At 42.1% G+C, this 12,431-nt stretch overlaps 1 protein-coding gene across 17 annotated transcripts in view; it reads left to right on the plus strand.

Moving 5' to 3' along the window:
• ncoa6 (nuclear receptor coactivator 6) overlaps nucleotides 1-12,431 on the plus strand; it is a 77,624-nt gene that overhangs the window by 53,145 nt on the left and 12,048 nt on the right. For 16 of the 17 annotated variants that reach the window (XM_068048551.1, XM_068048550.1, XM_068048557.1 and 13 more), the window contains 2 exons: nucleotides 273-3,194; nucleotides 9,633-9,695. In XM_068048551.1, coding sequence (XP_067904652.1) covers nucleotides 273-3,194; nucleotides 9,633-9,695 — 2,985 coding nt within the window. The remainder of the gene's footprint in view (nucleotides 1-272; nucleotides 3,195-9,632; nucleotides 9,696-12,431) is intronic. The other variant, XM_068048561.1, reaches the window with a different exon arrangement.

A 12,431-nucleotide genomic window follows, 5' to 3' on the forward strand; every position in this document is an offset into this window, starting at 1 on the left:
TTTTAAGTGGCATACATGCCATTTTCCATTGAACTTTATGCAAAGTAATTCTCTCTTCCTCTTTTTTTCTCCCCCACCACCATTTTCCACAGAAACCATGGCTTAAAATAAGGTTTAAAGAACCTAACTTCACAAATAATCAGATAGTGATGATTCAAAGGATATCAAAGGACATAATGAAGAAATTCTTGTTTGTAAATTTTAATATTTTGGCGGGTTGGTCATTATCATATGGAAGTATTTTTCTGATCTATGTTGCATGTTCCATACAGGATTCCACATACAGGCAGTCGATCAAAGACCTCTACAACAAACAACTGTTCAGCCCATGCAACATGCACAGCAACAGCAACTACAACCCCAGCAGCAGCAAATGATGATGATGTTGATGATGAAGCAGCAGCAGCAACAGCAACAGGACTCATCAAAGACAATTAAAATTCCAATGACTCCAAATACACATCCATCAAAGACATCCTTAACTCCTGATGCCTCAAGGATGCCAATGGCCCCAACTGGTAATATGCCAGTCATGGTAACCTTGCCTGGGCAGAGTGGAGTACCACCATCACCAGATAAATCAAGAATGCCTTTATTAGTTGGCCATCAAGCTGCCAGCACTCTAAGGAAGATGTCTTTTCAGGAAAGTCTGCAAAACATCCCATCATCAGTATCTGAGGAAGGAAATCCTTCCACACATCATCCAGATGCAATTGGAGCTGACCTTCCACTTTCTATTGGAGCCCAAGTTAACGCGGGGTCACAACCTGTTCCTCCACCAAACCAAGTACTCATTACTGGGGCTAAGTCAGGGCATTCTCAAATCCCAACACCGCAAGGTGCAAGTTCACAGCAGCAGGGAACTATTCCTGTGCAAGGTGGTCACAATCTTCATTTTCCTAATGCTACTACTAACACCCAGACCTCAAGACCAAAAACACCAAATCGAGCAAGCCCCAGGCCCTACTTTCCTCATACACCTACCAATCGACCACCCAGTACAGAACCTTCTGAGATAAGCTTATCTCCTGAAAGATTGAATGCTTCTATTGCAGGTCTCTTTCCTCCTCAAATTAATATCCTCTTGCCTCCTAGGCAGCCACCTCTGAATAGAGGGTTTGATCAACAAGGTCTAAACCCAACTACTCTGAAAGCAATTGGGCAAGCCCCAACAAGCATACCTCCACTCACCAACAACCCATCTGTTTCTGCTGCATCACAAGCAAATAAACTGGATTCTGTTATAGTCAGTTCAGGAAAACAGGCAACTGGAAAACGGGCAAGTCCAAGTATCGGCAGGAGAGCTAGCACTGGCTCCAGTAGAAAAACTGGTCAAAATCCGGGTAGACAAAGTGGAAAAGCCTTAAAAGCATCCCTGATCCCTCAGCAGAACCCAGCACTTTTGCCAACCATAGATGTACAGAAGAATATTCTAGCAAACTCTGCACAAATTTTGTCAAATCCAGTTCCTGGGAATTTGAATGATTCTATCAATATAGTTTCAGGTGCACAAAATCCAAGCATTTCCGTCAGGATAATGGGTAACAATCCCGAAGAAAATAAGGAAGGACCAACATTGTCTGGAAATGATGGTGTGTTGAAACAAGTCTCCATTAATAAAGAACAGATGACCTTTGAATGCAATCCTCAGAGCATGAGCAAGTTGGAGAAGAAAAATGGTCCTGATGTTCAAATAAATAAGGGAAATAAGCCACTGGAAGCCAGTAAACCTGGCGGAGGTGGAGATGAAAAATGTATAACCTTACCACCTTTAAGAGAAGTTCCAATTTCACTTAATCAGCTTCTGGACACTTCTTGTAGTCCTGGCATTAGCATTAAGACCACTAGTTCCAATCAGATGGAACAATCTGTACCTTCTGGAGAGAAAGCAGTAACGTCAGATGCTACTATTATTAAGGAAAGCCCTCGCACACCAATCCCATCACAAGTTGTTTGTGAGAGTGGCACAACCACACTACGACCAGGTACAGGAGAATTAAATACTAATGTGACTCAAAGTGGCCCAACAGTGGTGCCTACGGCAATGGTGTCTGCATCCATTTCTGCCTCAAATCAGATTACAGTGTTGTTAAGTTCTAGTCCCATTAAATCAACAACCAATGTTACTGCACCTGCACAGACTCAATCCCAACCTACTGTTGTTTCTTCTGTAGTCACAATGCCATCCCTAAATAATAAAATGGTGGTGTCTGAGGTACAACCAGTGGTACAGTCTGGTTCACAGCCAGCATTTATCACCACACCTGTATTTATAAATACATCTGTATTCCAGGTTGTTAAAGAACCTTTGCTACCACAGTCAACCACTGTGCCTAAAGTAACTGTGCCCTCAAGTTCTACATTGGCATCTCAGTCAGTTACTGTAATCCAGATACCGCAAACTGCTCAAAGTTCACCAAGCCCAACAGCTTCGACCACCCCATCTGCTAGTAGCTCTATTAACTCTACTTCACCAGCGAATAGAGCAGCAGTCCAGAGGTCGTCATCAGTTCAACCACCATCCAGCTCTCCAGCTCCTCCAAACATCTCACCGTCTCCTCATAGACCAGCTGCGGACTTCAGCCTCAATGAGCCTCTTCAGAATAATGGCATGGTTGACCAAAGTTCTTCTACTTCATCCCATGCGACAGCAGTTGCAATGTCGCCTACGTCTGCTAGCCCAGGTAGCTCTTCTAGTAGTAGGCGAAGTCCAATATCATCCAACAAAGGAAGAGGGAAAGTAGATAAGATTGGTCAGTTCCTTATGACCAAGGCATGTCAGAAGGCCTCCCCAGATAAAAAAGATGACCCAGCAGCATCTGAATTGGCTTCCCCAGGTGTTGATGATCAGGTGCAAAAAGCAACATTTCCTGGTAGTCCTGAAGGAGGAGTTCCTCCTACAGAAACTAATCAGACCATTATTCCTCCAGCTAGTCAACCAGACATAGGCACTTCTGTAAACGTCACACTTGGTACAACTAGCAGCTCTGCTTCTACTGTCTCTGTTTCCTCACCTGCGAGTACATTGAATAGCACTGCTCAAAACAATGTCACATCAGCCATCACCCCCCAGAACCCTGAGCCTGAATCTGTAGTACCTGTTGGTGATAGCAGTCTTGCACTCTCACAATCTGAGGGAAGTTGTTCGTCAGGAGAGAAAGTGGGAACAAATAAAGATCACCTACCAAATACAGGTATCTAATTGGTACTGTGCATGTGTTTACAGGATTCTGTGTGAACTAAGTAAGCATCAACACAGTCTTATTTTTAAGCAGCCTTTAGTTTAGCCACGTTCTCTACATTTTTGAGTTGCTTCCAAAATAATTCTAATCATCCCTGGATACTCATCTGGTTGGAACCACCTGTTTTGTTTTTGAGCTGACTTTTTAGACAAAACCTTTGAGGATAAATATCAAAATCACAGAATTTAACAATAGCCTTTTTTGGCCCAATTTAATCAAAAATAGTGTATGATTGAACACATCTAAACTTTTTGAACTAATAGATAAACACTATACATAATATACAACAGGGTTGTTGCAAAATCTATTTCCATAAAAATATGGATCTCCACTTATCATTGAGTTTAACAGTCTCTCTCTATAACACAGAGGTGGTTTGCTAATCTTCAAAATCTCGTGATGGTGAAACGTTTTTGAAATCTGGACTAATCAGGGGAACTACCCTAATGTTAGGGTATATTTTTGGTTGTGTTTTGACATCCAAAATGTGTGGTGGTCATTGAAATTTAGGTGTGACAACTAAGCATTTTTTTTGTCAGTCACTGCTTGAAACTTAAAAAAAGAGTGCTGCTTTCACCTTTGCAAAATCAGCTGTGGTGTGTCCTATTGATTGGAATAAGGGAAAAACTGGAATATTTCTGGAATGCGCTACCTAAACTGTAGTGGAAGTTTTAGCTAACATAATTTTAGTTATGGTGTTAGCTGTGGCTCAGTTGGTAGCATTCTCGCCTGAGTCAGAAGGTATTGGGTTCAATTCCCACTCCAGGACAAGAGCGCAAAAAACAAGGCTGAAACTCCATTTCCAGACAATGTTGGTCCACTGCAGTAGTGAGGGAGTGCTGCACTGTTGGAGGTACCGTCTTTCAGATGAGACGTTAAATGGGGGCCCATCATGCTGCTATTTCGAAGAAGAAAAGGGCGTTACCCGCCCCCCCCCCCCCCCCCCACCCCCAGTGTTCTGCTTGATATTTATTGCTCAGTCAACACCACAAAAACAATTTATCTGGTTATCACATTGCTGTTTGTGGGACTCGTGTTTCCTACATTACAACAGTGACTATGCTTCAAAAGTGCTTTATTCGCTCAAACACTTTCGGGTGCCCTGTGATCATAAAGGGTGCGTTATAAATGCAAATCGTTTAGTTTGTTTTTTTTCTCACTTAATTTCTCATAGAAGAGAAAAATAAAGTGTTTGTGTTTGCAAAAGAATATTGAATAGCAAGAAGAAATTTTGATTACATTTATTTGTGGTTACAATTTTAATTTTAATTCTAATAAGCCCTTTGTTCAATACAGCATGCTATAGAGAACATTTTAAAGTACAGTGAAAGCCTGGTAATGGGCTCAAATGGTTGAATATCCTCTGCCCGTTCAGATGTTTTTATTTAAAGCATGTAGAAATTTTTTTTGGATTTTTTTCCTTTTTCCTAAATCTGCAGTTTTATTTGTACTTTCATTTTAAGAAGTGTTCAAGTTAAAGTGTTTAATACCCAGAAAAGGAGGAAGGGACAGTCTTGTAAGATTCATTTATTGATATGATTGTACAGGTGCAAGATGGTTTGCAATCAAATTGATCTAATGGAAAACTCTTACTGACAATTGAATGCTGAAATCCCACCAAAGAGCTGCTCATTTCTACTTCTGTGTGGGTTCTTTGTTAGAAAGATTGCACATTTTTTTGTCCATTGAGTCTTTATCTTAACAGTTGGAAAAACCTAAAACGTCATATAGTGCTTTTCACATCCTCACATCCCAAAGCACTGATAGGTAATGAATTACTTTTGAAATGTCACTGTTATAATGTATGAAAACATGGCAGCCAATTTGGCAACAGCAGGGTCTCATAGACAGCAGTAAGATAATGACCAGTTAATCTGTTTTTGTAGTGTTGGTTGAAAAAGGAATGTTAGCCATGACACTGGGATAGCTATCTGCTCTTTGGATAGTGGCATGAAGGCTTTTACAGCTATTTTTTGCACAAACAAATCATCTTGCAGATGCAGGTCTGATGTGTTCTATATTTTATTGTAATTGTAAAATGTAACTTTTTGAAACTGGTTATTAATTCAGAAAAAGTTATCCTGAAAGAGAATTTTCATTAGAACAGCACTTTTTACAACCTCATGACATTCCAACGTGCTTTACAATGAAGTACTTTTAAAGTGTAGTTACTGTTCTAATGTAGGGAAATGCGGCAGCCAATTTGCACACAGCAAGATCAAATAGCAGTTAGATAATGACTAGATGATCTGTGTAAGTGATGTTGGTGTGTTAATGTTATTAGCCAGGCTCTCCTCTTTGAATAGTGTCGTGGGATCTTTATTATCCACCTGAGAGGCAGCTGGTGTCTCGGTTTAATTTCTCAAACGAGAGATGGCACCTCCAGCCATTCAGCACTCCACCAGTACTACAATGGAATGTCAACCTGGATCATGAGCTCAAATCTCGAGTGAAGGACCTTTCACTTCCTTAAGTCTCCCAGAGCTTTACAGTAAATGAATTATTTCTTAAGTATAGTCACTATTGTTTTATAAGTAATGGTGGTGACTCAGTAGTTTAATATATATGGTCATATTCTTCATACAGTATGCACTGGTTCTATTTCCTGTGGAAAATCCAGATGGAAAAGACAGCCATTTGGACCATCCTAACTCAAAGAATCTACAGTCCACCATCACAACTCCAACTGTCAAATGATTCTAGGCTTTTACCCATAAGAGTGTAATTTTTCAGTAGCCATGGTTACTTGTTGGCTCAGGCACAATGGGCCAAATGGCCTCCTGTTTCATATCATTCTCTATCAAAGAACGCTGTTGCAAAATGAAGGCATTCTTAAATTTCTCCACTGGTTGGCGCTGCAACCTTTGTTACCATGGAGAATGTTGAACATGTTGGTGAAGGTGTGTACAGGTGTAATTATTCACTATGGATAAGGCACCAATGAAATTTAAAGCACTGCATTAAAGAAAGGGCATTCAAGTCATAAAGCATATAAAGTATAGATTAATCAAGTTGATATTGGGAATACAAAAACTTTGTTTATGAGGAGACAATAGAAATACGAGGACATTTTCCATTGGAGCAGAGAAGGTGAAGAGTGAGAATTGAAGTTTCTAAAACATTTTATGAAAGGTTTTGGTAGGATGAACAAAGACTGTTTCCTTTGGTTGGGGTGTAAGTGGTGAGAGGTTAGCAATGTAAAATTGTCAGTGAGGTGAGAGGGTAAAGAATTTTCTTCATGCAAAGGATTGTTGGAGTATGGAATGCTTTGTCAGGGAAAGTATATCACTGCATCTTTTACTGAAAAAATTAGATAAATATTTGAGCGAGGGAGATGTAGGCAATAGGGAAAGAGTGGGGTACTAGGATTAGTTTTGGATTGTGTTAACCTGTTGGTACAGACACGATGGGCTGAATAGTTGCATTCTATGTTGTAAGCTTTGGTTCAGTGGAAATGAGAGGGGAAGGGAGGGAGCTCGGAGGCAATTGGCTGGTGAAGAGGGCTCTTAACGGGATTAGTCTTTAGGTTTGAAGTTTGAGGAGTTGTCGAGGCTAGGTCACTAAATGTATTTAAGAAGGAGGTAGATAGATTTTTGAAGTCTCAGGGAGTCGAGTGTTATGCGGAGCAGGCCTGAAAGAGGAGTTGAGGCCTGGGACAGCCATGATCTTATTGAATGGTGGGGCAGGCTTGAGGGGCTGAATGGCCTACTCCTGCTCCTATTTCTTATGTTCTTATGACATCCTTCTAAATCATCCTTGAGGCATCAATCTGATTTAAGGCCTAATGGTAATAAGGTAATACTTAGAATTGCATAGAATTTACACCATGGAAAGAGGCCATTCGACCAAAGTGGTCCATGCTCATGTTTGTGCTCTACACGAGCCTCCTCCGAGAGTTTTCTCTCTCCTTTTGCCCGTCCTTTCTGTTTCTCCTGGTGCCCTCATCGGTTTTCCTCTTTCTGGGTTTTGTTTTATGATTCTTTGATCCAACCTTCCCTGCAACATTAATTAACCTCTTGTAGTGTTGCAGCTTTCTGTTTAATTATACCTTTTGCACTTTGCTGTGGCCTGTTTTCACAGTGCTGTTTTATTGTGACATTGCTCCTGACTGGGGTGCTGCAGGAAGATACATTTTCCCCCTCTATCTTTTAGACCCAGCACCTCCCCTGTATTTGTTGCTATGCCTGAGCATGTGGATGACAACTCGTCTTTTGGAGAAAGATTGAGTACATGTTTCAGGAGAGGCTGAGATTTTAAGACTGGTTTCCTTGTCCATTCTCAGGGCAATTGTGTGAAATGGGACCATATTCCTGTTGAACTGTTGCAATATTTTTAAATTTTGTGTCGGACACTTGCTAAAACTTTTAACATGTTTCTCCCAGTTGAAATGAATGTGTATGTTGTGCACAAACAATGAAAAAAGATTGCTGATCACCTGTTGAAGATGATAAAAAGGTTTGCAACTAATGATTTTCAGCAAGGCCCAGCACTTTATTTTAAACCATGGAGCTGTATTTCAAAAGCTGTTTTCATTAATGAAAGGAGTTCATGATCACGCACAAACAAATCACTCCATTTGGAGGTTGAAGTAACTTTTTGAGAGCAACCGTGCTTTATCTGAAGATCATTTTGATATTTTATGTTTGGAAAAACTAGCTAAAATGAAGGCAAAAGCTTGCAACCTAGTATACATCACCCCATCCCCCATTTCTGTGTGCTACTGTAAATTGACAGCTTGCTTCCTAATGCTCCTTTCTAGGAGACCTAGCTTTAAAATCTTGCCTCTGCCAGAACATGTGCTCAGGTTATCTGAAATAGCAGTTGCTGATAGCAAAATATAGTGATACAGAGCTGAGCAGAGCAAAGTGCTGTGTCAAAAGATAAGGAAGAAATGTTTTCCTGCATCGCCGTAACTCCCCTCAGCAACTGGCTCAGGACCATTATCAAAACACTTGGTAAAGGTGGACCAGTCAATGTAAGATTGACTCGAATGTAAGACTGACTCGAGTGTAAGGGCACAATTCAGAGGAAAACTGCAGCAGTGTAAGTAATATATAGCAACCATTCCATTAAGTGCCACACTTAACAAATTGATAAGCCACTCTGTTTACACTGATACAATCCAGTATTTTGAAAGTACAGATCACTATCTCCCCTTTCCAAACGAGCAAAGCAATGTTTGTAGTCTCATTTAGTTTCTGTGAACTTTACGGATTGGGTGATAATTTAAGAAACTTTTGTTTGGAGTTCATGTAATAGCCATATTCACTGTTGGAAAGCAGTAGGAAGAGAGGGGAGAAAAGAGAAGCCCATCTAATGGCGTTGGCTTTTGTCATCCATTCTCCTCCTAAGGCAAGAATTTTTGCCTGGGAGCTGAACGTTGTATGACATGGCTGATGTATTCTTCTTCCTTTTCTCAATCCTGCTGAGTTTCCAAGTTTTGTTTGGCACTGATCTCCCATTGTCAATCCATAATTCAGTTTTGGAACCATTGCAATTTTCATCGGGATTTGTGTTTGTGGCTAAGTCAAAGCCCAATCTACTTTGCTTTCTGCAAACAGAAAACTGAGTTCACCTAAATCACCAGAAAATTCTTTAATAGAGAGTGTCTAATGAAGACAGCAAATGGGATCAACGACAGCATCTGGAACTTTGACTACTGGTAATTTTGAATATCTAATAACCTAATTGAGGCAATTGTGTGGCTGTTCTCCAACCATCCTCTTCTGTCTCGGTGATATCTGAAATGATGAGAAAGAAAGATGGGCATTCTTCAAATGCCATTCTGGGTTGGAGACCCAATGTTCCATTTTTAATAGAGATAGCTTCACTGGAAGTAAAATGACTGGGGAGGTGGTGGTTTGCAGTGGTGTGGGAAGGCAAATCTTGTTTGAAATGCTAGAGATGGACTGATGCAAAGCTAAAGCACTGGTGCACATACCCTAACACTAGCAACTTAATGAGTTTAGTTTAAGGCTTATATTAAGTAGAAAAGCTCTCAACTTTTAAACTAATTATTTTATGTGGAGGAAAACTTCATTTAAGGGCCAAAGCTAAGTGCACCATAACTGAGATTGGGAATTCCTATGTAGAATTGTGGGTTTGAACTACCATTGGTTCAATCTATGACATAGTGTTCGATGTCATAGTGTTTGACCAACACAATGCATCACCCTAAATCACGATTAACGAAGAGTACCCTCCACCAAATGCTGATAGCAATCAGTGTAAACGCTGCTAACGGTTTCTGTGCATGTGAGATTTCCCATTGTCTTTTCTAAATTAAACATGATTTGATTCCCATTTGCATTATTCATAGTAACATTGTTGCCATTAACATGAAAATATTGGTACCCTATCTACTGTTTTTGTGCACTTCTGTCTTGGTAGGTGAGCAGAACACAGAGAAAAAAGAGGCTTTGGTACATTCAGACACAGGACTGCTGGCCACACGTAAGTCATTGCAGGTTTTAATGTCCTGTGAAGATGCTGTTTTAAGTATTTTGGTTAAAGATGCCTCAACTGAAACTGAGCTCTAGTTGGATTCATGACTTTTAAATAGAAGTTGAGGCCCAACAGAAGCATCATTTCCTGCTACAATTCTAAAACTCTCTACAGTGGGCCTCCACATTCCTGTTATTTTGCACACTACGGTTGGCAGCTTTGTCATCAGTCATCTTTTGAGTTTAAACATGTTCATGTCCCAGAGATGAAGGGTTGAGAGTGAATTTCCCTACTGCTCATTTCCCTGCATTACAAGTGACAACTTTGCCCATAAGCACTTTGGGACCTCCTGTGATTGTGAAAGATGCTTTATAAATACAATTTGTTTCCTGCTTTTACATTCTCCATCCTTTTTAACTTTTCACTTTGCTTCTCCTTTCCCCCAAAAAAGTTTGGAAATGGTAGAAATGGAAAAAAAGTCTTTGGGCTGATTTTTCCACAAAAGCAAAATCACCACTGGAAGTAGTTTTTTAAAATTCATTCATGGGATGTGGGCGTCGCTGGCTAGGCCAGCATTTATTGCCCATCCCTAAGTGCCTTTGAGAAGGTGGCGGTGAGCTGCCTTCTTGAACCACTGCAGTCCATGTGGGGTAGGTACACCCACAGTGCTGTTAGGAAAGGAGTTCCAGGATTTTGACCCAGCAACAGTGAAGAAACGCCGATATAGTTCCAAGTCAGGATGGTGTGTGACTTGGAGGGGGACTTACAGGTGGTGGTCCCATGCATTTGCTGCCCTTGTCCTTCTAGTTGGTAGAGGTCACGGGTTTGGAAGATGCTGTCCAAGGAGCCTAGGTGCATTGCTGCAGTGTATTTTGTAGTTGGTACACACTGCTGCCACAGTGCGTCGGTGGTGGAGGGAGTGAATGTTTGTAGACGGGGTGCCAATCAAGTGGGCTGCTTTGTCCTGGATGGTGTCGAGCTTCTTGAGTGTTGTTGGAGCTGCACCCATCCAGGCAAGTGGAGAGTATTCCATCACACTCCTGACTTGTGCCTTGTAGATGGTGGACAGGCTTTGGGGAGTCAGGAGGTGAGCTACTCGTCGCAGGATTCTTAGCCTCTGACCAGCTCTTGTAGCCATGGTATTTATATGGCTACTCCAGTTCAGTTTCTGGTCAATGGTAACCCCGAGGATGTTGATAGTGGGGGATTCAGCGATGGTAATGCCATTGAATGTCAAGGGGAGATGGTGAGATTCTCTCTTGTTGGAGATGGTCATTGCCTGGCACTTGTGTGGCGCGAATGTTACTTGCCACTTATCAGCCTAAGCCTTGATATTGTCCAGGTCTTGCTGCATTTCTACACAGACTGCTTCAGTATCTGAGGAGTCACGAATGGTGCTGAACATTGTGCAATCATCAGCGAACATCCCCACTTCTGACCTTATGATTGAAGGAAGGTCATTGATGAAGCAGCTGAAGATGGTTGGGTCTAGGACACTACCCTGAGGAACTCCTGCAGTGATGTCCTGGAGCTGAGATGATTGACCTCCAACAACCACAGCCATCTTCCTTTGCGCTAGGTATGACTCCAGCCAGCGGAGAGTTTTCCCCCTAATTCCCATTGACCTCAGTTTTGCTAGGGCTCCTTGATGCCATACTCGGTCAAATGCTGCCTTGATGTCAAGGGCAGTCACACTCACCTCACCTCTTGAATTCAGCTCATTTGTCCATGTTTGAACCAAGGCTGTAATGAGGTCAGGAGCTGAGTGGCCCTAGCAGAACCCAAACTGAGCGTCACTGAGCAGGTTATTGCTAAGCAAGTGCGGCTTGATGGCACTGTTGATGACACCTTCCATCGCTTTACTGATGATTGAGAGTAGGCTGATGGGACGGTAATTGGCCGGGTTGGACTTGTCCTGCTTTTTGTGTACAGGACATACCTGGGCAATTTTCCACATTGCAGGGTAGATGCCAGTGTTGTAGCTGTACTGGAACAGCTTGGCTAGGGGCGCGGCAAGTTCTGGAGCACAGGTCTTCAGTACTATTGCCGGAATATTGTCAGGGCCCATAGCCTTTGCAGTATCCGGTGCCTTCAGTTGTTTCTTGATATCACGCGGAGTGAATCGAATTGGCTGAAGTCTGGCATCTGTGATGCTGGGGACTTCAGTAGGGGGCCGAGATGGATCATCAACTCGGCACTTCTGGCTGAATATTGTTGCAAATGCTTCAGCCTTATCTTTTGCACTGATGTGCTGGGCTCCCCCATCATTGAGGATGGGGATATTTGTGGAGCCACCTCCTCCAGTTAGTTGTTTCATTGTCCACCACCATTCACTGCTGGATGTGGCAGGACTGCAGAGCTTAGGTCTGATTCATTGGTTATGGGATCGCTTAGCTCTGTCTATCGCATGCTGCTTACGCAGTTTGGCACGCAGATAGCCCTGTGTTGTACCTTCACCAGGTTGACACCTCATTTTGAGGTATGTCTGGTGCTGCTCCTGGCATGCCCTCCTGCACTCTTCATTGAACCAGGGTTGGTCTCCAGGCTTGATGGTAATGGTAGAGTGGGAGATATGCCGGGCCATGAGGTTACAGATTGTGGTTGAGTACAATTCTGCTGCTGCTGGCCCACAGCGCCTCATGGATGCCCAGTTTTGCATTGCTAGATCTGTTCGAAATTTATCCCATTTAGCACGGTGGTAGTGACACACAACACGATGGACGGTATCCTCAATGTGAAGGCGGA

This window comes from Heterodontus francisci, chromosome 16 (genome assembly GCF_036365525.1).
Source record: "Heterodontus francisci isolate sHetFra1 chromosome 16, sHetFra1.hap1, whole genome shotgun sequence".
Lineage (NCBI taxonomy): Eukaryota > Metazoa > Chordata > Chondrichthyes > Heterodontiformes > Heterodontidae > Heterodontus > Heterodontus francisci.